Below are 24,368 nucleotides of genomic sequence, written 5' to 3'. Positions count from 1 at the left end.
TATCTTTTTCCATTGTTACAAATGTTATTCAAAGCTGTAATGTCGTAATGGAATATATCAAAGCACTCATTAAAATCTAGCCTAATGAATTTGCCAATTATCATTCATCAATTACAATCTTAGAGTATTTTTACTAAGTAAATTAAATTACATAAACTTGTTCATCTACCAAATGTTTAATCTAATATTAGACAATAAATGTTTGTTAGATAATTGTGATCATTGTGATTAAAGAAACGTCGGTAAATAGGAACACTTCCTGAACGTAGTAGAAAAACAAACATTTGTAATTATAACAATATATAATCTGTATAAGATATATTAGATTCAGACGTTTATGATATTTATTAATCTTTATAATTATCTAGTCTATACATATACACGTGCCGGAAGAGATAATATATATGTATGGTTAAGACAATTCGGAATTATTTTTGACTCGATTTAATTTGCGACGAACATATAAATGGATCAGGAACGGACGGTGAGAATGAAGAATTTTATAACCTTATTCCATTATATAAGAATAGAAATTCTTTCACTGCATATTTGTGGTTGCTTCAGCAAATAACCTAATCAGGTTAATATCAACGGAGATATAAATTCATTATGCGAAAGCAAATGTTGGAGATGGTTTTGACAAGGCTAGGAAGAACGATGTATATCACCAGTGCTACAATACAAGGAGGTAAGAAAACTGAAAAGCAGACGGATATAACCTTGAAGGCTGAGAGACGTCATGAAAAAGACAACAAAAAGATAAGTCTGCTATAGAGAGATATAGCGGACAAAATGTTGTTCAACGTCTCATTTCTTGAGGAAATTTGCGGTGTAGATAGTATAGTGATTTCATACTGTATGAGTGTATCGGTATTGCTTATCAAACACATTTAACTGGTTTTATCGTATAAAGCTCCGAGAAGGTTTTAACAGCTATTCATTCGTCTGTATAATCGTGTACTTGACGTGTATGTTACTTTACTTCTACTACTGTGTTAGTGCCTTACTTGTGGTCTGATATTGATAATTTGATGAGGTAACTTTTATTTGTTTTTCCTCCTGTTTTCTGTGTTTGACGACGAAGACTAAATGCCCGTTCCACTTATGTCAATTCGAGCTGTCTTTATTATTACAATTTTTAAAACTTCATTTTTCAATTATATGTTAAGCAAAGATATATATTTTAAGGCATAATAGTAATACTAGTCGTAGGGACTAGGGACCATAATTAATAAATGATTTTCTATCATATAGAGAAAATGTTTAATTCATAAATTATTATAATTCCATTAACTGGAGAATTAACTAAAAAGAAAAAATGTATTTATTTACAAACACGTGACACTGCAAGTCTGACTCCGGATGGTCTGAACGACGGTTTATCATATGCGGGTAACTGATAATGTTGTCAGTATATAGACATTTAGTGCATCGAGCAAACATCATCATAGTTGAGAAATTAATTTTTTTTTAAACATTCGTTTATTTTCGTTATGAATTTTATAAATTAGTTTTTTTCACATTTAAAAGGTCAACGATACGTTAAAATATATCTCATAATTTAGTAGGTGAGACAGTCTTCAACCAAAATTTTCCGTCCCATGTATAATAGAATTATGTCATCGTGATTAATTCTCGCGCGTGATCAATTAACATCAGATATTGGTTTAAAAATATAAAGGATCTGCTAATCAGTCATTCATATTATGATTTACAGATTGTCACATGACATAATAGAAATTGCAGCATTTCAATGAAGAAAAGTATAAACAATCAGTGTGAAAATGGATAAACATAGTTTGTTGTTACAACTGCAAGTTGAGCGACCGCTTTATGAACAAGAAGCTTTAAATGTGGCATATCATTATGAAAAGCCAGAAACATCCTGTAAGTTATAACAAGTTTATACTAAAAAAATTTTGCTTTTAATTTATAAAATTTCCTTAAATATTATAAATATTCTGATTAATATTCTTGTATTTAATGCGAATGCTTATTCTGTTTTAGCTATTAAAACAGTTTCCAGTTTGCTGAGATCTAAAAACTGTAGATCTTGCTTATCTTCTATGTTCCCAATATTCAGCTGGCTTAGATATTATAAATGGAGAGAAGATATTGTACCTGATATAATTTCCGGTCTCACAGTAGCAATTATGCATATACCTCAAGGAATGGCTTATGCACTTTTAGGCAATTTACCTCCAGTTGTTGGTATATACATGGCATTTTTCCCTGTCTTGGTATATTTTATTTTTGGTACATCTAAGCATGTGTCTATGGGTAAGAATAAATTATAATTACTAATAATAAGAAGTAATTAATCATTTACATTATTTCTATGTAAATATGTTTTATCATTAGAAAGTATTTTCTTACAGTCTCAAAATTTAGAGCATGATAGTACAATAAAAAAAATGTTTAACACAAAATAGGAACTTTTGCTGTAATTTGTCTAATGACTGGTAAAGCTGTGATGGCCCACTCAACTCCGTTTTCTGAAAATTTAAATGCAAATCAATCTGACTTGGTTACTGAATTACCTATGCAACTAGTCAATACATATACACCAATGCAAGTAGCAACAGCAGTTACTTTTCTAGTTGGAATATTTCAAGTCAGTAAATTTAACTTAAAGATATAGAAACTATTGAGTTTAAAACAATAAAAATAAATCAACTATTTTTTCAGGTTATAATGTATATATTTCAATTAGGTATAATAAGTACATTACTCAGCGAGACTCTTGTTAATAGTTTTACAACCGGAGCAGCTGTTCATGTTCTTATATCTCAAATTAAAGATCTTTTGGGATTAAAACTATCTAATCACAAAGGTTATTTCAAGCTCATATTTGTATGTATAAATATCATTATAATTCTGTTTATATTTTTATATAAATAATTTTTACATTTAACTGGAAATCTTTTTAGACTCTGTCAGAAGTAATACAACAGCTTCCAAATTCTAATACTGCTGCAGTAGTCATCTCAACTATTACGATTCTTATTATTACTCTGAATAATGAATTATTGAGGGTATGGTATCTCTGCAGTTAATGCTTTTAAAATGATTCAAATATTTTTTATTTATACTTTTTTTTCTTATTAGAAATGGGTAGCCAAAAAATGTAGTATGCCAATACCAATTGAGCTTGTTGCTGTTGTCGCTGGAACATTAATTTCCAACTATTGTGATTTATCAAAATTATATAATATTAAGACTGTTGGACATATTCCTATTGGGTATGAATGATTTCTTCATAAACAATGCATATGCCTCTAATCAATCATCTCAATATACATATTCCAGACTTCCTCAACCAGAAGTACCTACATTTGAATTGCTATCGTTAGTAGCTCTAGATAGTGTTGCAATAACTATGGTTTCTTACACAATTACTTTATCAATGGCTCTAATTTTTGCCCAAAAATTAAATTATGAGATAAATTCCAATCAAGAATTATTTGCTATGGTAGATACTCAGACATTTGTGCTAAACAACAAACAACTGATGTAAACAATTTTGTTTTATAGTTACCAATTTTATTATTTTATAGGGTGTCAGTAATATTTTTGGATCATTTTTCTCATGTATGCCAGTATCGGCATCATTAAGCAGATCACTTATCCAACAAACAGTTGGAGGACGAACTCAAATAGCTAGTGTTGTATCATGTTTAATATTATTAATTATTTTATTATGGATAGGCCCTTTTTTCGAACCACTTCCAAGAAGTGTATTAGCCGCAATTATCATTGTGAGTATCAATAAAGCGCAAGCGTTTTTCTTAGAAAATTGCAAGTTATAAAATATTTAACTTTTCTGTTCTATTTAGGTAGCACTAAAAGGAATGTTTATACAAGCTAAACAAATTATTAAATATTGGAAGCTTAGTAAATATGATGCTCTTATTTGGATTGTAACTTTCCTAAGCGTGGTATTAGTTGGAATCGATATAGGTCTTCTTGTAGGTCTACTTACATCTTTGATCATTATTTTATTACAAAGCATCAAGCCTTACACCTGTCTGCTGGGGCATATAGAAAATTCAGATCTATATCTGGACTTAAGCAGATATAAATCTGTAAGTAAAATTCTATCATTATTATTAACTAACAAACTTTAAAAGTTAAAAAATGTTTTTGTTTTTTTAAATCAATAGGCAGTAGAAATACCGAATGTAAAAATTGTGCATTATTGTGGGAGTTTAAATTTTGCCAATAGTCAGCACTTTAAATCAGAAGTTTATAAATTAGTTGGAATAAATCCACGAAAGTTATTGAAACATATAATGAAGCTTGCTAGGAAGGGCGTCTTTGAGGAAGAGCAAGAATTTGAAGATAAGGACATTGTTCGATGCATTATCTTAGATATGAGTGCGATAAGTTACATTGATCCAAGTAGCGTTAACGTGTTGCAAAGCATAATTGGGGAATATGCTAAACTTCAAATTCAATTTTATCTCGCAAATTGCCCGAGTCCTATATTTGAGACCGTTAAAAAGTGTAATGTTTACGTATGTGGAGAGCTTACTTTTAAAGTTTTTGCAACAATACACGATGCTGTTACTTATACCAAAAATGAACTTTTCTCAAGATAATAAAACTATAGTACTTAAAATTAATATCATTGTACATCGTTAAAATCGTACTCAAATATGCGTGTGTGCAATTACTTATATATTTTAGTAAGTCTTGACATAATGTGATATTCTGAATAACACAGAAATATATAATTTTTTATTGACTGACACTCAATTTTTAATTTTGAGTATTTTAATCTAATCTATATTTCAAAATTAACAGTATTTAAAACTCAGATACAAAACCTGTTACTTATTTCATATACTGAACACTATAAATGCTATATTGTATATATTTTTCAGGCTTGTTATGCCTCATGTTTGTTAAATAAAAATCATTTATTTTTGGATACATGAAATTTCTCTATATACCCTAATATATAATAAAACATGATGTCAAGTGACATTATCAAAGCTAAAGCAAGGGATAAAAAGCAACACATTCATTGTTGAGTAACCACGTTTTTATTTCTTGTGATCACCCTATATACAAAGTGATAGTATTAAGTTACATCAAGCAACATCACTATCACATCAGTTTTTACGTGCACTAACTTTGCAGCATGATAATCATGAACTTGTTACCGCTTAATGATCATATAAAAGCGGTTTGAAAGAATCATCACTTCCTCTAATGTTTTTATGGCAGTTATACCTTTGTTGATGCCATAATGATTGTAAAATGAGTGTTGGACAAATAACTGGTGAGACATTGTTCAACAATGTAATGGTAGGAAGGTCATGAAATTAGTCTATAGTTTTGCGTTCTAATTACGATCACTTAACGACCCAACCGAAAATATGAACGGTTCATGTCGACTTAAGCCAATCCATACTTCTTTTTAAGGGATTCTGGCATTTCTGGTGGTGGTGGGCGTGGCATACGAAGCCAAACCTTTACTGCATCATAAATGAACCATTGAGCTGCAGTTAGAGTACCAATCATAACAATCCTGGGGCCAAGACCCTTCCATACTCCTGCAAATCCAAGCTTCTTAAGGACATCACCAGCGGTAGCACCTTTCTCCTGGTTCAACTTAGATACAACCTGTAGAGCATGACATAAACATTGATTAAATAGTTTAAAGTTAAAATATCTAACATCAATCTCCATAAGAAATTTTTTATAGATAACTTACCGTATCAGCAGGATGAGAGACAACAGCACAAAATACACCAGCAATGTAACCAGCAGCAAAGGTGACAACTAACTGCTCTCCCTTACTACACTCTTGTCTAGGCTTAGGTACAACGTATTTGTAAAGAAGTTCGACCGTTCGTTCGAAGCAAGCAAACTTCATCATTGTGTATGGAATTTGACGAAGCCACAAGGGCACAAGACCTTTGTAGAAGCTGGCAATACCTTCGTCACTCATCATTTTTGGCAATGCTTCACGCAGAGTACTTGCATATCCTGGCATTGTTTGAATCCTGACCTATATTTAAAAAAAAAGAAAAGTAAATGAAAATAAACAATAATTTAATGATGGTCATTTTTCAATAGACTTACTTAATATTTTCATGGGAGCACAGGGAGTTATAGTTGGGATAAGGAAAATAGGAAAAAAATACAGAAGATTCAATCTTCTAACAATATATAATGGGTAATTAAAAATGAAAGTTAAATATAATGGAAAATAAAACTTTACCTTAGCAGCTTCCATTGGAGCTAGTCCAATATCAGCAAAGAATTCTGCAGAAGCTGATGACACTAAGTATAATGAGGTTCTATACTCATAAGAAAGCTCCTCTCCAGCAAGAGCTGAATAATATACTTTGAAAACTTCATATAGACCAAATTTGAACATTCCTTGGATGGAGTAACCAATAAAAGTTGGTGCCCATCCTCTAACCAAACCTCTGGTTCCATCTTCGGCTAATGTTACCTGGAAATGTAATAAATTGTAAAAAAGAAACTACAAAGTAATTGTGATAAAGGCAAATGCGTACTTTAAATCCATTAAACACAGATTTGTATTTTGCTGAGTCTACTTGAAGACGACATTTTACTAAATCAAGAGGGGTGATCATGGTATGGGTAATACCACAAGAAAGAATACCTCCAAGACCGCATAGCAAAAAATAATGATTAGAACCAAACTCACAGCTATCTGTAAATACAAACAATAATATTGTTATTGCACATTAATAGGTACAAAACATTCTTTAATTAGCAATACAATTTGCTAAGAAAAAAATAATCTTGTGGCCTTAAAAAATCTATGTGAGATAAAACTACTTTTTCAGTGACCTAGACATTTAACATTTTAAAACTATTGTTAGCCAGGACTCAGGAACTAAATATTCATTCGCTCAGCTGATCCCCCCGCATTGGTAGCACGTCTGGCAAAGCTTCAACAATCTTCATGAACGAACTTGGTACCTTGCCCTAATTCGATAATAAAATCACTGAAAATACAATGGACTGAAAATACGACAAAACGTCATGACAATTACTATCTGATAACCGCTAGAATATAAATGTTGATGTTTAACGAATTTTTAGCCCTTGGTAAAAAAATACGAAATAATATATCACTTCGACAAAATGGCCGGCGCCAAACTTATGCAATGTCGTGGGTAGACTCAATTAATAATCGAATTAGAAAAATGAATGAATGAAAAAAAAATAAGTTTTTAACTTTAAGTATCATAGTAAATGTCCGATCATTAATTAGATTAGAAGGAATGATTTTCATAAGTTAATGGCATTGATTTTCAACGACAGTTAAGCCATTTAGCAGATATACCATACCATGTGACAAGCATATCGCTTTTCCGGTTATATAATTTATACTTGTCAGACAGGCTTTAAACTAGTATCTGTTAATAATCAATGTAATATTTAACTATTGTAATATAATTAACAAACAAGTAATAAGTTTTCTTCGTATTTTAAGCTTAAAAAATTAATAACTTTTGGCGTTATGATATTAATAGTAAGGAGCAAGTTAATGAAACTTTTTAAGAAAGAAATGCGTTAAGAAACCAGATGGATATAAAATCTTGTGCGAATCTTATTGAAACAAGTTTAATTACTATAAGGTACAGTAAACGAAGAAAGAAGAAATAATTGAATGGTAAAATCTAGCAAGGTTTAAGAATTAATTAATAAAACACTCACCGCCTTCAGCTACTGCAAAAGCAGAAATATTATGATTCTTGATAAGCCGTTGGTTGCTCTCATCGTGTCCCTGACACTTGGGTGTCATGAAAGGTGTACCGAATGGTTTCTTTTGAGAAGCTTCAATCAGAGAAGACCACATCTTGTTGTATCGTTAACACTTTATCTGTTCAAAATAATAAATCAATTAGAATCCGATATTAGAATAGTTCGGTATTACAATACATTAATTTCATTCCACCTTACAGTGTACAAATATCTTCCCTCCGCGTTGCCGAAACTGAGAGCAACTGATTCAAATCGAATGTAGATTCGGTAGATTTGTAAAGGTAAGGGAAGAATCCACATAATCTAATGTTAAACCACCCCGATGTTTACAGATTATAGATGAGAGACCAGAGAGACCTGGACAGTAAGGACAAGATCTGACAGTGCCACCACCTCTCAAGACACCAAACTAATATTTAAAGTGAAATTATATTTGACTATAAAATTAACATAAAATGACCAAATTGGGTGATATTATTAAGAAAAGAATGTATAGTCTGGCGCGGTCTCATACTACACATCTATAGGCACTATTTATCGGTAAATTTGATCGTTTTTCTAGGACCTATTTTCATATATGTATACGCGCAGTAGCATTCTCACTTCGTTCCCTTCATTCGATTGTGTTTATGTTGGTATATGGATTTCGAGAGTGACTGTTACCCTCGGAGGTGGTGTCTATCGATAAAACATTATTATATCTGAAAATGTTCTTCATTTTAGGTCTAAGCTAAGTAGGCGGTTATTTAAAACAGAAAATTATACATATATGAGTATTATTCACACAAATAGTCTTTATATCTAACATATATTCTATATCTCATGTAAAACTGTCTTGATGCTTTTAATTAACCTGAAGGCTGCCGGCAATTTTACTTAAAATATTGATTTTTATTTCTGAAGAATTTTTACTTTCTAATTAATAATTAATATTTTGTTAGATCATTACAGTTTCATACATATTATTTCTTCAATTTAGCTCCGCTGTGCCATCTACAATGACTTCCTAGAGCTACTGTGGCCAAAGCAAAGTCTGAAAGTCTACGTTTGGCGCCAACTACCAAAACTGTGAAACTGATTCTTTTATATTATGCTATAGTCATAGGTAATTTTGCGAAATTTGTAGCAAAAAAATAATTATATATAGGAATTATTCAAATCGCTTCAGATAGCATGCGTTTACGCCTGTAGAGTGCCGTATCCAGGCTTGATATGCTATAATATGCTACGTTACCCACCCCCCCCCCCCCCCCACTCTATTGTATATCTAGCCGTACTTTAAAATGTTAATTACGTCTCACACGGTATTCAGTTCGAATTATTTATTATTTTCGATATTTTTAACATTTCTTAGTTATTTTCCTTTTTTTCAAGTTCGATACCAATTTCCAGGATTCGAAAAAAGTCATTTTTTAACTCACCGTGATTTTTTTTGTCACATTTGTGATTTTGAATAGTTTTGAATAGTTTACACACTGTCAAATACAATAATATTTTTGCTTAACATTTAATTTCAATCATTTATTGATTTTTTTACATTGCCCGGTAAAAAGATTTATAGAGTTTAGTACGACAAATAGTAATGGAAACATATTTTGTATTTTACAACACACATTAAAAAATAAAAAAACCACAAACGCTGCTTAGTAATTATATTTTTTTTAAATTACAAATACTTTAAAATGTATACAATTATATAAAAAACGGAGCTATCCGCTCTATATGCGACTCAAAAGGGGTCTTTTTTTTATAAATATAAGACTTCTGTACCACTCTATCAAATACAAACGTGTCTAAATTTATTGATAAAATTAAAATATTTCTTAGTTGTACAGAATAAAAAAATACGAATTGCTATTTAAATGATCGAGCAGCAGCTTTATTTATTTTATCCTTTATGATGAGGTAAATCAACGCTTATGTCAGCTAGGACATAGGCTACTGTCGCAAATAAGGCAGTATTCTTATCTAAGGCCTCCGGGTCTTCGACCAACATGGTGTCAGCTTCGGTGTGATGATACCAAAAGTATTTAGAATTATCATTCCACAATGATGCACCCGGTACACCAGAATCAATCCATATACCAGCGTCAGGACACTCAGCGGGACTAGTTAATTTCATTTCACCCAGTGGCTCTAATAATCTACAGAATATATACATATGATTGCTCTCTCATATTTTTAATAACGAAATTTAAATTACAAGAGTAAACACATATTTACTCACTCCATCAACTTTTCCAGTATACACTCAACTTCTTTCGTCCCAGTAAACTTCAAACCCATAGGAGCAAATGTTCCAATATCTGATTCCATTACAAACTGTAAGTCTTTTTCTTTCGGTTTGTATCTTTCGATGTACTGGCTCGCTCCTATTATACCCATTTCCTCAGCCGTCCACATGATCAAACTATCAACATTCTCGTCCGCTCTAACTTACAATTTACTAAATTACTGATAAAGAGTTACGCGTTATACTTTTTACCGTAGAGTCCTGCGAGGCCGATAATTTAATTGCTTCAACAGTTTTAATGCGTTCCAAGAAATAAAAGCACCTCCTCCATCATCCATTGCCCCTTGTCCTACATCCCAGCTATCTACATGTCCAGATACTACCACTACTTTTTCTGCACTTTGAGAACCTTGAATTTCAGCTATTACATTTCGTGATTTAGCCGTATTTAAATTGTTTGCATCCATTTTTAAATGAATTCGTATATTATTTCCTACAAAATAAATAACATATTTGTACATTGTACATATATAGCTCATTGATAAATTGATTTGTAGACAAAAATATCTTTGATTTCAGTTGCCTCGCTCTGATAATCTTCTAAGTAAACTCGAATCTTCCGCAGTAATGCAAGCCGCTGGAATTTTTGTCACGTTATTTTCGTAATCCATCATACCAGTGTGCGGTGTATATAATGAAAAGGGTGTTATAGACCTAATCAATGCTGCTACAGCGCCTAATTTAGCCGCAGCTGATGCTCCATTTGAACGATATTTAACTGTCTCGCCGTAAGTTACATAATTTTGATTATAAACTACTATCTTCCCTGGTACCTGAAAACAACATTTTTATTTATATTAATTTCGTTATAGTCGTGTTTTTGAAATAAGAAAATAATCGTTTATACCTCGGACGATCTTTCCTGTAACTCTGAAAAGCTGTTAACTACTATTGCATCTGCAATTATTCCCTCTGCTGGAGTACCCACACTGTATCCAAGTCCTAGCAACGCAATTTTTTTCTTTCTAGGAAATAAAAGAGTTGCACTTTCCTCGCCTCTAAAGATTGAAAAAAAAAAAAAAAATTAAAATATTGACGGTTGTTTAAATTTGTATGACATTTCAATGGCTTACAAACAGCTGGGAAATAATTATCTTTTATTAGAAATTTACTTTTACGAACCTCACCCAGACTGGTACATCCACTTCATCACCGTGGACATTTTCAAAACCAAGTGCTACTGATTTATTAAGAACATAATCGATTGAATCCTCTAAAGCTTGGGTACCAGTAAATCTGGCTCCGAATTTATCTACAAAATACGATAAATCATCCCAAGTAATACCCTTATACGATCCACTTGTTGTCATATTTATGATGGTCTCAACTAATGGCTTATAGGTATCGATTTCGTTGATCAAAGTATCTGGCAGATGGCACGCATTTATGTCATTGTCTCCGATATAATATGCAACGACGTAGGTTTTAATTAATAACGAGCAGGAGATAAACGTTTTAGTAGAGAGCCACATGCTTTATAACAATTTTATTTGATAACCTGAATAAAATAAAAGAATCACAGAGCGTTAATATATATTGTTTATTAATGAAATTTAACATTTTGTTATTTTATGTTGTCAGATATTTATTTAAAAAATTATTAGATTCGGTCAGTGTGTGAATGTAATTTCTTTTATAGTTGTGTTAAATCGTTTTTTGCAATCTTTGTACACTTATTTCTGCTCTAGTTTACGTATAGTACTTTCTTTTAGATAATTTTCAAAATACTAAACGACGTCCAGCATACAATTAAAATAGATACGGCATGTGAATCGTTCCTCCAAGATGGATCTTACAGGACAAAAATTAATAAATATCTTGAATTGATTACTTCAACAATTATTTTTTTCTTTAACTAATATATATTTATTGCAAATAAATATAGCATAGAATTGCAATAAATGTTTTCCTTCGGGTAGAAAAAACAGCTGTATAAATATTTATTTCAAGAGATTCATTAATCTTTGCGTCATGTACGGTCAATTTTGGGAAAAGCAGTATATGTTACGTGATGAATAATGTATCCGTATTTCCGCATAATTTGTATTGCACAAAGCTTTTAGTTTTTTTAATTACCATATAATGTTTTCAAAAATTTAAACACGAATTTGACAAAACAAAATATTTTTTTAGATCTACACTGATTTTTCGGAAAAAATGTCTCAGCTTGTGTTTGAAGTCGCTAAATACGATTATTCAAATCTGATATTTTACATTTTAAACCAAGTATATAATACTGTAAATTAAAACTAAAATATAAACGTTTTATTTGCTCATTAAAAAATTTTATTTTAGAACGAATTCAGCGACCCCAATAATATACTACGTATAACTATATTCACACAAAATGAAGCTAATTTAATTTTTTTTCATTTTTGAAACCATTACATAAGAAAGAAGCGATGAAAGCTTTTCTCAATATAGATTATATGTTAAAAAACTCAAAAACTCTACTTAGCAAGCAGGAGACGGTTTTGGCTCTATTTTTGTGTCCGCCATTTAGAACAAAAACCTTGAATTTTCACAAATATATTATTTGAAAAATACAACTTTCAGTAATAATTCGTTTAATGAATCGTATATATGATATCAATTATAATTTGCCCTATAAGTTATCTTGTGATTTTAATATATAGTAAATACTGAAAAAGGCACGTTATTTGTTTTAAAATCTGAAGTATACTATACAAGTCGACAGTTTTCGACTTTCAGAACGTCTTTATTGTAAAGAGCAGACTTCAGTAGACTCGAAAAGAGTAGTGCACTTATTACCGATATACATAAAAGAAACAATATTAATTTCTAAAAAATATTTTCACTCAAATTTGATGAAAATTTCTCAATTACAAATATGCTCGAGTCAGATATAATATTTACAAGCTTCTTTATTCCATTAATAATATTTTAACTTCTATTAGCTTTATATTTAATATATTTTTAACAAAGTATATAATGATATTACAACACTAAAGTTAATATAAATTATATTATTCACATACATTTTTATTCGAATAATCGTAAATAAATATTCACTTATTTTTATTAAATGAGTGATTCAATTAAATAAAAATGACTTGAGAGTCAAGTTTAATTCATTTATTTAAATTTCATTAATATTAAGTAAATATTTATTTGTGACCATTCAAATAAGCCGTTATTTAGATCAAACGATTATTTTTCTCAGTTTACGGAAAAGTAAAATTATAATAATATTAAATTAAAAACCATGCTTTGCTACTTACAATACTGTATATGTAAAAATTAATCAAAGTTATCGCATGTCTTTCTCCCGAATACACTATCCGGTCTTCTATTGCTCCTAATACTATACTAGATTTGTGAGAGATACTGAAAGGGAAAGCGCAGCTTGTGGTGGCCTACCGGTCTCTTTCAATGATTCGGGTTAATATATATCTATAGTGTATGTATAAAATCAACATAGAAGGAAAAACTTAAACGAGCTTTCGTTGCCACGCGTACTCCATCTCTTCATAGAGAACTTTAACATCTTTAAATTATATTTCGACAAAGAGATTCTCTTTACTGTCGGCTGGCAAGTTTGTTTCCTGTAGAAGAAATTTCTTTAAAACCTTACATTTTCAGCACAGGTCGCTAGTGTACGTTCTACACAACTCTAATCACGCATGTGTTATGCGTCTCTAGTATTGACCAATTTAGTGACGAAGCTGATCATACTCGTGCTGTCATCATTATTAGGAAGAAATTTGACTTGCCGTTGAGAATAGTGAGTATTTTGTAAATCAATTAAAACTACATTGTCAAATGATACTCATAGTTGGAGAACCTATATCAGATATTTATCTTGATAAACAATGATTAGAATAACGAGCAACATTCTTTTTTAGTACAATGTCTGATTACTTTGACGAGATGGGTTGGACTCCACTGGGTGAAGGAGAAACGCCAAATCATTTTTTACAAATGGCTCGATTATTGCGTGACTGTGGAATGTGGGATTTGTTAGGTGAAAATCAACGACTGCCTCCACCAGCTTCCAAAACTGCTGTTGATAATTTACCCGATGTAACAATAACTTCCGACGATACTAAACAGTGTCCAGTATGTCTAAAAGATTTTGATGTAGGTAGTCAGGCTAAACGCATGCCATGTCGTCATATGTTTCATAACGAATGCATAGTTCCATGGCTGCAAAAGGTATAATAAAATAAAATATCTATATTTTTCGCGTAATGCTCTTTATCTACAGAGAGTCTCTGTTGCAGACAAATTCATGCCCGCTCTGCAGACACGAGTTACCTACCGATGATGAAGACTACGAGCTGTACAAAAAGGAAAAATTGAGAGCAGTAGAGAGAGAAAAAGATTTAGAGACTTTACACAATTCCATGTTTGGTTAGGTTAATTAAATATTTTGTAAAATTTAATTTTATAATAAAAATTATTGAAATGAGAAAGAAAGTATTTTTATTTTATTCCGATTATAGGAGAAACTATGATGAAAGGTTCGAATTCCAATAATTTCGAATTATGGGTCAATTAATTGTTTATAAAAGTATTGCTTAAGTAAAATTAAGGATGGGGTGTATAAAAGGTGATTGAATAAAAACGTCGCGGAAATTATTAATAGGAAATAATGTTTATTATACAGTGTACATATTTATTAACTTCATTTATTTTATTTCTGTTATAAATTTTATATTAATAATTGTATTATGCTTTGCCGAGCGACGAATGCCTTGATCAGTGTGCGCTTAGACTATAACAATCTCCGTAAAAAGTATAGAAACTTCTGATTTATTTTCTTTTAATTAATTCATTAATTCTCTTCATGCTTTCCCGTGCGTTTGAAAATCCTTGTCTTTTCACGAACGCGATCAACATGTGTGTTACGTACCACCAAAGCGAATCGCCAAAATATGTCGCGCTGAAAACGGCACGATCGTTCGGCATATACAAATAATAGTACTGTCGAAGTTAAAGTAATTGGCGGTTTATTAATTTTTTTTCGTCCACGTCAGTGTCGCCATTTTGAAAGAACGGCGCACCGCGGCCCCCGCGCACCATCTCTGGTTCTGCGGCGTTTTCAAATTCTCTCTTTAATACATCACCCTAAGGTTAGTATCCGTTATCATTTATTTATATAATATACGTAATAATATAAATAATGTCGTTAATATACCTATAATGATTACCGTTTCATTAATGATAAACTATCTGAATGGTACATTTCTCTGCTAATGGCCATGTCCATAATAGCTAGTATGTCTGTATGCGAGTTCTAAATGGGTTAAGGTACGTCGTACTGAGAGCTCTGCCACTCGGCCGTTTTGTAAAACGAAACAGACCGATAAAAATCTAAGAAAACAATTTTGAATACGCAAACTTGTCACGTGGTACTAAAATCTCAAAGATGCCAACGTCGGAAAACCTTGCGTTCCTTGTTCCATAAGTCTTCCTCTCATTCGAGTGGGCTCGAGTATAACAATAGGAAAAAGAAAAAAATACTCGCGATTTTTGATATCCCAGCAACAACACACAGTGTCACTGATTCATTGCAATTAATGGATTTTTCATAGGTCCACTAAGATTGTAATAAAAGAGCGTCATAGGACGATTACAAGGAAAACGCAATTTTTCACAGGGCGTCCATAAAACCTTTCGCATTGTTACACGATAATAACCGTATTAGCGCGGCACTGCACTGTCTCGGACTGGAAAGAGTACTGTACGACGTTATTCCTTTTCTGTTGGTTTTTTGTCTGTCTGTTTGTCCTGTTTTTCTTTACACGTCAGCCAGATTCTTTATTTCTGCATGTATAATCCTTATCTCGCTTGCTTCAAATGTATGTATCTAGCCTCCTAACGTAAGTGTTAAGTGTAATTATCTTTATTTTATATAATGTATTAGTATCTTTTTGTTATAATAATAATCATCATCCCATAATAATCATAATCGATAACCATAATAATAGCAATAATAATATATTAACCATCATCATCCCCCGTCGTCATAAGCGCGATGATGCTGTTAATTCGTCATTTATATATATATATAATATATATTATATATTATATTACACGCTCCTTATGAAAATAATAATTCAAAATGGCATGTCTTGCGTTCGCTCTCTTCTCTCCCTCCGTCGTTTCCTCCCTTCTAATTCTCCCCCTCTCCCATTCTATCCACTCCTACATTGTTCATGCCGTTCCTCGCCCCTCCCCTTGCCACTCTCGCCCTCAGCGATGCTGCGCAATAAATAAATTTATCCCCTTTGACCAACGGTATCTTTTATTATACCTCAATTATCCTAAATATCAGGGTAGTTCGGTCAAGCAATTAACGAGTTGTTTCTTCAGCGTTCTTAGTGTGCAGGATCTTCTCGGTCCATCCGGAAAATCCTTAAACTTCCCGTTGTACCGCCACGAGTTTAATCTCGTAATGTCACATCGTTTATATTCCATCGCGCTTATACTATGCGTACCCCATAATAGAGATTCCGTTGGCCGCTTATGGAAGCTGCGGAGATATAGCACGTCCGTTGATTTTCGAGAAAAAAAAAAACAAAAACAAAAACGAAAAAAGAAAAGAGTAGAAAAAATCATAAATTTCCAAGTAACAAGACAAGCTTGCGTTAACAGCTTACCAGGCTTTTACCTTGTTCTTTCCACGCGGCGCGTAACGCACGATGTTAAGCTCTCAGCTCTGGTTCTTGGAAAAAGACTTTGAACCGAACAATCCACTGTCATCGGCTGTAATAATATAATGGACGGTTGCGAGGAACTCATGTCCCACGTTTTTTCTCCGAAACGAAGAAGATGAGCTTTCGCTCTTTCAGCTTTTATCCCCATTTATCTCCGAAGCTTGCATAAGCTACGCAGCACTCGTCCAACTTGCCCTAAATGCGTAGTATATTAATTACTGTTATACATTTTTTTGGTTTAATTCTTGCGTGTGCTATAATTGTACCGCGTGTGCCTCGCTAAGCTCAACACGCTGATATGCTAAGACCTCTCGTTTCCTTATCGTACTAGCGTTAAGTTAATTTTTAACTAGTATGTCACCTCGCTCGAAGCCTCCTCGAATTCTCACTCTCACAATTTTCGTTATTTCGTGCGCTTTCAAAACTTGCACTCCTACACATGCACAGAGTTCGCCGTTCACCATTCTCTCACGGACTTTTCTCTCTCGCGGTAAGTACAATAATAATTCTAATAGTAATATTGGTAATAGTGATAATAATAATAATAATAATAATTATACCAATAATAAATAATAATTATGACCATAATAATGGCAATGGTAATAGTAATAATAATAATATAGTAATATAATAATAGTATAATAATTGTCAATAAGAATTGCATTAATAATCAATCAATTAATCGACCGACCGATCGATCGATAAATATATCATCTCGCACTGTATTCACAATTACGAATTAATACTGTTGTACTTATAATAATATAAATAGTTGTACACAATGCTCCTTTCTCTCTTAATATCTCGCTAGTTCAACGCCCCTCCTCCACCTTCGCTCTCTCGCACCTCTCGCATCGGTGAAGAATTTACAGTATATACCGCACATTATAATAATATCCTGCAGGGGGGATGCCACGTAAAAATACAAAAACAAGAGATCACGGTGCAATAATGCTTCATTGCGCTCACTTTAAAAGAGTATTGTTTCAGGAATCATATGCTATACGTATATATGTAGATGTCTATTGGCTCGCACGCTAATTTCGAGGGAAGGTTCCTTGAATTTCTTTTAAATATAGCGAAAGCATAACACGTTGAAAGAGTATATGCATCCGTCGTGAGAGTGACAGCTTTGACGGAGAAAAACACGGGCTATTGTGCATATAGCTCCAGTTTTATGTAATACATATATATATATATATATATATATGTACGTAAAGAGAAAAGAGAGAGAAGGAAAAGTGTTTGGAAAAGGCAAGCTTGACTGTACCGAGAGGAACGTCCCCTCGTGCGGATACCTTTCGGGCTTTCGAAAAATTCCAGCTGTAGTAATCCTGCCGTTGACACGGCCGAAATACCGAGGACTGATCTCAGTCTCTCTCTCTCTCTCTCTCTGCGCAACAACGGAAAACTGAAAGCAAAGTTTGTTACTCGTGTGGTATTTTGCGGTAGCACCTTTATTAACGAATCGTGCCACCTCGAGGGCGAGATTGGTTGAAAAGGGGAAAAGGGGGAGGTTTTTCACATACGGCACACTTTTAGCGAACGTTTTATTATTCTCGCATGCACTATTATAATTAGTACTTCGCTATGTAGGACATTATGTATGCACCGGAGAGTGTATGTGCTACATCCTGCGCCATATTGTAGTTTATGTACAGATCGTCTCTCTCGTGTCCCACCGTGAAAATCCACCGATGACTATCGATCCGAACTTTTTTACCGAGCCGCGCGCGCGACACCCCTTATATTTTAGGTGTATCAATTCTCACAAGACCCGCAGCGTCACCAGTTGCTCGCACCGAGGAGGCTTCTCGATCGTTCTCAATCGCATAACAAATAATTTCGCAATAGTGAAATATAATGAACGTAACAAAAAATTGCTTATAAGAAAAATTCGTGTATCGCATAGTCATCCGTGAAAGCGCAGCGAGCTGAGGTTAAACTCGCATTGTTATCAGTGTTTGATTATACTACGCAACGTTTTTCGGGCCCTAGTTGCAAAAGAGCATCCAGAGGGCCGTCGATTACAAAATTTATTGTATGCCACGCCCGAAATCAACAATAAAACTGATTTCACCTTATGACCCAGTATAACACCTCCTTCTGTCAAGGCTCGAGGATATTTCTCTGTTTACAGTGTGTGAGGGAGTCTCTCCTCCTATAAGTATATGCTGCGTCTGTATCTTTGTTTCCGTTGTCTGTATGTCTATGTGTGTGTATATATGTGTGTGTGCAGCTTACGCGTCTTACAGTATATAGATACGTATATAGCATTCGGTGTGTGCTGTAATATATATGTATGTAATATATTCGAGACTTGTCTCGCGCATTCTGTGTCAATTTTCAATTCGCACCCTATATTCAATATGTAAAAATATACAGGTTAGGTTATAGTCGTAAGTACAGTTAAAAAATTCTATGCTTTTAGCCTCGAGTACGGGGTGCAGTCGAGTCGTTCTTCAGGATTATGATCAACGGCGATCGAACGCAAGTGAAACGTCTCTTTCCAAATATCGTCGCGCGGTAAAACTTAGCTGCTTAATAAATTCAAACTTTTCTCTTTTTTATATATATATTTTCGAAACCAAGACGCTTCTCTCTCTCTCTCTCTCTCTCTCTCTCTCTTTCCCTCTTTTTCTCTCTCCTCACTTTTCATTAATTATCGTTTAATCGAGATAACCGCGTATAAAGGCTGATCCAATTTTTCACGAAAATATTCTAAAAACTTGGCTAATTACGTGAATTCTTTCTACACTTATATATGATAAAGATTCTGCTCTCGGCAATCATTGCGAACAGATTAAAGAAAATGACTAGAAGGAACGAAAACTTTCACGCTCTTCTCCTTGACTAGATTTCGCTGATTTCACTAAGTTTTAATTGCACTGATTTCGAATACACGCGAGCGAACAGTAAGTCAGTCTCTCGGTTAAAGGTGTGTGCCATTTGCAAATTTCGCGTAAACTTATCTTCGACATTTTTTCACGCGCGATAATTACAAACTTTCCAAGATCACTTGGTTCACTGATTTAAGTACTCGAGCTGCGTAAGTACGGCAAGTAAATAAATCAAGCGTTAATTCGAGGCATTTAACGTTAAAAGCAAAGTTGCTTCAGTATTTCACGCCGGTATTACCGACTATTAGAGGTAATAATAATAATTGCGAGAGGGACTGATAGAAACGTACTAAATGAAACTTTCTATTTTCCTTGTTTTTTTTTTTTTGACAGTGCACAATCGCGTTATAAATTCTTTTACCAGATATTTGTAGGGGTCTGCACTGTGTGTGGTCTAAATATTTATAGAGAAATGTCACTATAAGAAATTTAGTTCTCCAAAGATTCTTTCATTAAAATATTATTAACTCGAATTTGACGAATAGTAATGACGATGGATAGATTTGGTCGAGAAAGTGGTAAGTAATTTAGATAAAAGGAGCAAAATATATTTCAGTTTACTCGGATGATGAATCGATTGCAGGAGCATTTCGTGCAAAAGAGCCACTTGTTAGCCAACTGTTGCACTTGTAACAGCCGCCAGAGGACCATACTATAATTTCTACGCCGGAGCTCCAAAGGACATCCTAAATGTCCTAATGAATTTTCAGATGAGGAGCCTAGCTTCTTGCATTATTCTTTCGCGAAAATTTGACCAAATTAATATATCATCGCGGTATTAACAGTCCCACTAAATCATCTACCTAAATCACAAATAAGCTTTGGATCGTGCTGCTATTAATGTTACCTGCCTCTCTTTAACGTTAATTATTGCCATTGCGCTGCAAATTCGCTTAAATTTGAAAATGAAAGTTGCTGCTTTGCGCGCGAACAACACAATATTTTATAACAGCCTTCGCTTTTTTAACGCTTTTCGGATGACTCATTAATATACGCGCGTCATCGTTATGCCCTTTCTAATCAGGGAAAACTATATAATTAGTGAATCACGTCCCTGTCTGGTACCGATAACGACTTAAGGTTTCACTCGCGTCTTCGCCATTTCTGCATTTTTCATTTATTTTTTTCAGACCCGTCGTAACTCTAGCGTATATATACACATATATATATATATGTATTTAATCATATACTATAATTACATTCAGGATGAGCTTCCAGTGTTAAAAATTCAAAGTATTTTTGTCCATCGCTCCTAATGATAATTAGAAGAATTCGTTGGAGTAGAAAATAACTTTTCCTAAAAGTTTATATTATTGACACGAAACCAAATCTTTTCTCACGCTCATATCCTTTTGGAACTTCAAGGTCTACTACGTTGAAAAACTCCTCGGAAGGTTCATTAGAAGGTCAACACACTATACATGATTAAATTTGTCTTTTTATCGGCTATACGATATTACAGTAATAAAAATATGGCATTCCATTTAAAAGACATACATGGCCGTGAAATCGCGCGAAGGATATTGGCTTGAAAAAAGAGGGAGCTTTAAGGTAGTTGGGGCCATAATATGTTAAAAATAAACAGATATTGTTGAAACCTCAGAAATATAAGTAAATTCCGATACAAGAGAAAATAGTGTTAGTTTAGAAGAAATTAAGTTGTAAAAAACCATAACTGCACATAGTTTAAATGAAGAGATATTAATGAAAATTCGATATGTGTTGTTATTTTTCATTAACTTTTAAAAGACTATGCGCAGATGGCAAATCGATAGGGAAGATTATTCTTTAGTCGTTGACTGATTCAAGCTGCTCTACATTACGTTTCTATAAATTTACAAAAACTTCTGTACTAATATTAATGAAAAGTATCCTTTGAATTAAGCTATCCAAACGTATTTCTAATAATTTTTTGCATCAAGATCCATTCGTTTGGCGAGTTTAAACAAGATCTGTTCGTCTTAAAGATGTAGCTCCGGCAATTACCTTAACGCGAATATTAAGTTTTTCGAAATAAACTTCCATGTTCCTATTCGCTCGAGATTCACGAAAGTATTTCAGTTTTGAATATCGAGGACGACTCATCCCATATAATATATAATACATATACATACATATCATATACATCGTGCTACCCGCATATGGCTGACGGTAAGAAGTACGTTCTCGATTTACATTTAATTTTAGAGTCGACTTTCAATCATTACATTATATCATTATTTTATATATTATATATTATTTTTATATTATAATTCATATATTTATATATTTATATATTACTATGTATATATTAAATTAATTTATATTAATTCATGTAATGTTATATTATATTGTATTGTTATTATTATTATTATTATAATATGTGTAAATTATCTTGACCTTACGGGCTAGAAGTTTTAGAGTTAAAAACTTGTCGTTTGGCGATTAATTATTTAAAATATGCTCTGTCTGTTAATAACTTACTTAGTGTCGCTCTCTCACCCTACCGCACGTCCTACACTTATAGTTTTCTATAATTTCTGGTATTGAGTTAGTTTATCATACATATACGCACAATACAGCTTGCCGCTGCCCGCCCCTGCCGTTCCATAAATGTATCCATACGCGCCCTCCCATGTATCATAATATTTATAATATATGAATGTGTGTGTCTCTGTTGTGTCTAATGCTTATATTCTTTAAAGCCTATACGTTAGCGATAATCATAATCATAATAATTGTTAATGTATAATCATGTTCCGTTTATCTTCTTTGGTGGCTCACTATTATAAAACTATATATATGTTATGCAGTTTTTTCCAATAATTTACTTGACGCCAGGTGAAAGGTTGCCCTAATTTTTTCCTGCAAACACTATATTTCTTCCTTTCCCTCTCTCACATTTCTCGCGTTTCCTATCGTAATGTCGCATCCCTGTCCGTTGCTTTCGTAACTCGATAATTGCCCAAGGTCGATTCATGACGTGCGCAGCCAATCATTTTTATAGACACGTATTACAACTGTACTGTGCTATTTCACTCGGTTGTCGATAGAATTCTTTTCCGCCTGTCATCGGTGTTATAATATAGCCCCGAGACAAATTCTGTGGCGTTCTTTCTCACAAATTTGACGAATCGTATATATATATATATATATATAACTGAAAATAGCTAGTACACGCGGGCGTGCGTGGAACGGAAAGAGAAAAAGCACGTCGCATGATTCTTGCACGTACGCGAGCCGAAGAAGCTGAGCCCGTCACAAACCGACTTTATATTGCACGCTCCGGATAATTTTCAACGCACGCCGATGAGTGTCACTATATACAAAACGGACAAGAACTTTATTTCGCATAGAGCTTGAAATAAAATTAGTCGGAATACATGTGTTATAAAGACGTGAGAAAAGCATGATGGGAATAAATACTGCGGTATCTTTGACGCGTACACATTTTTCTTTTACTGGAGCACACACGTATGTATGTGGAAAAATATACAGCAGTATCCGGTGAAAGCGCATTAAGTTGCTTGATGCAATAATGTGATAGCTTTACCAAAGGGGTAGAGCTTTTCCTTTGAGAAGAGGCTTCGTCAAAACGGGTCAATCTGAAAGATCAGCGAACGAAAAAAGATCGTGTTGGAAGAGGTTGAAAAAATTGCATGGATTCGTGAAAGGTCCGAGAGGTCGCGATGCTAGCCACCGATAAAGTATAGAAAATGATCATTATAATCTTTCTTCGTTTCTATACACACACATATATGTATATATGCATATATATATATATATAAGCAAACGACAATCATTCAGGAACAGTCGAATAGTTTAGCCAGACATATTCTGCAGGTATGTACCAGCTGCGTTACACGTGAAACTCGTAATTGAAAGAAACTGATTATAGGGTACCGTGCCTTATTGGTGTACGGTATTGTACTATGTCTCACGCAGTCCATTTGTGGTTTGCTTGGCGAATGGCAGAGGTAGGAAACGTGTTTTACAGGATTGATGAAATGATTGGTCCCGGATTGTCGATCGTAATATGACCGGGTAATGCGAGATACTCTTATCTGAATGTGGAGATCCGCATGATTCCTATATATATGACAAACCATGATTGAGTTTCATAATCTCTGACGCACTCGTTATCGCTCTCTTCAATTCCCTACGTATATAACTTTACCAATCGGCGGATCCCCGTTTATCGAAGGTGAACTTTTCTTCCTTTCAAAAAGAGCCGCGATGCATAAGTATATATATAATAGCGATGCGCAGTCGAGATAGCACAATTTGCAACAGGTTAAAAGCGAGTATCTATATAAACAGCAGCTTAATTCTTAATTTTGGCAAATCAGATATCAGTGGATTTTTCTTTAAAGAAGCTGCCTCTTTGCTCTCTTCTTATATTTTCTTGTCTATTTTTGCCCCCTGTATCGCAGCTATTATTAATTCAATATCCGTCAAAAATCAATATCTTCGCTTTATATACTATAAATTGCGTGCACAGGCGAGAGGGAAATAATAGACTTTTAATAAGCTATCGGACAAAAGATATAGGATATATATTGTAGTTGCGACTCGACACGGCAGTTACTTCGACAATTGACTAGTGCAAATCACTTGGATCGTTTGAAAATTACTCGCTGAGTCGAAAATAATGAAAGAAATTTGTAACGTTATCGGGCCACTTCCCGGATCTCTCTCTCTCTCTCTCTCTCCCTCCCTCCCTCCCTCCCTCCCTCCCTCTTTCACTCCATTTCCTAT

At 33.4% G+C, this 24,368-nt stretch overlaps 4 protein-coding genes across 8 annotated transcripts; 2 read left to right on the top strand and 2 right to left on the bottom strand.

Moving 5' to 3' along the window:
* The first annotated feature begins 14 nt into the window (after window positions 1–14).
* Window positions 15–4,887, top strand: Prestin (prestin). 4 transcript variants are annotated; one of them, XM_066726486.1, is made up of 12 exons: window positions 15–484; window positions 565–688; window positions 1,718–1,887; window positions 2,008–2,280; window positions 2,433–2,614; window positions 2,689–2,853; window positions 2,931–3,035; window positions 3,109–3,242; window positions 3,310–3,472; window positions 3,558–3,758; window positions 3,837–4,085; window positions 4,164–4,887. In XM_066726486.1, exons 3-12 carry the CDS (start codon window positions 1,785–1,787, stop codon window positions 4,599–4,601), a joined length of 2,013 nt encoding a protein of 670 aa, XP_066582583.1. In that variant the 5' UTR covers window positions 15–484; window positions 565–688; window positions 1,718–1,784; the 3' UTR covers window positions 4,602–4,887. The 4 variants fall into 4 exon arrangements, with proteins under 4 accessions (XP_066582583.1, XP_066582580.1, XP_066582582.1 ...); XM_066726483.1 differs by lacking the exons at window positions 15–484; window positions 565–688 and adding an exon at window positions 705–1,036; XM_066726485.1 differs by lacking the exons at window positions 15–484; window positions 565–688 and adding an exon at window positions 1,059–1,568.
* Window positions 4,888–5,029: 142 nt separating this feature from the next.
* Mpcp1 (Mitochondrial phosphate carrier protein 1) lies at window positions 5,030–8,103 on the bottom strand. Of its 2 annotated transcripts, none has more exons than XM_066726490.1 (6): window positions 7,954–8,103; window positions 7,708–7,873; window positions 6,534–6,694; window positions 6,233–6,469; window positions 5,723–6,019; window positions 5,030–5,631 (listed from the first exon to the last, which is right to left on the bottom strand). In XM_066726490.1, the coding sequence occupies exons 2-6, from the start codon at window positions 7,847–7,849 to the stop codon at window positions 5,404–5,406; spliced, it is 1,065 nt and encodes a 354-aa protein (XP_066582587.1). In that variant the 5' UTR covers window positions 7,850–7,873; window positions 7,954–8,103; the 3' UTR covers window positions 5,030–5,403. The 2 variants fall into 2 exon arrangements, with proteins under 2 accessions (XP_066582587.1, XP_066582588.1); XM_066726491.1 differs by having other exon boundaries at window positions 7,949–8,069.
* Window positions 8,104–9,392: 1,289 nt separating this feature from the next.
* LOC136773095 (carboxypeptidase Q-like) lies at window positions 9,393–13,425 on the bottom strand. The gene is made up of 7 exons (XM_066726488.1): window positions 13,291–13,425; window positions 11,171–11,546; window positions 10,896–11,046; window positions 10,572–10,821; window positions 10,241–10,481; window positions 9,983–10,165; window positions 9,393–9,899 (listed from the first exon to the last, which is right to left on the bottom strand). The coding sequence occupies exons 2-7, from the start codon at window positions 11,518–11,520 to the stop codon at window positions 9,644–9,646; spliced, it is 1,431 nt and encodes a 476-aa protein (XP_066582585.1). The 5' UTR covers window positions 11,521–11,546; window positions 13,291–13,425; the 3' UTR covers window positions 9,393–9,643.
* A 233-nt stretch (window positions 13,426–13,658) lies between these two features.
* On the top strand, window positions 13,659–14,488 carry LOC136772690 (E3 ubiquitin-protein ligase RNF181). The gene is made up of 3 exons (XM_066725819.1): window positions 13,659–13,793; window positions 13,915–14,224; window positions 14,293–14,488. Exons 2-3 carry the CDS (start codon window positions 13,919–13,921, stop codon window positions 14,425–14,427), a joined length of 441 nt encoding a protein of 146 aa, XP_066581916.1. The 5' UTR covers window positions 13,659–13,793; window positions 13,915–13,918; the 3' UTR covers window positions 14,428–14,488.
* Window positions 14,489–24,368: the final 9,880 nt, after the last annotated feature.

Source organism: Prorops nasuta, unplaced genomic scaffold, assembly GCF_024137725.1.
Source record: "Prorops nasuta isolate Cenicafe-Biocafe unplaced genomic scaffold, Cenicafe_Pnas_1.2 PNAS00004, whole genome shotgun sequence".
In the NCBI taxonomy this organism is placed as follows: Eukaryota; Metazoa; Arthropoda; class Insecta; order Hymenoptera; family Bethylidae; genus Prorops; species Prorops nasuta.
Note: the sequence above shows the minus strand (reverse complement) of the source record. Positions and strands in the feature narration are given on the sequence as shown.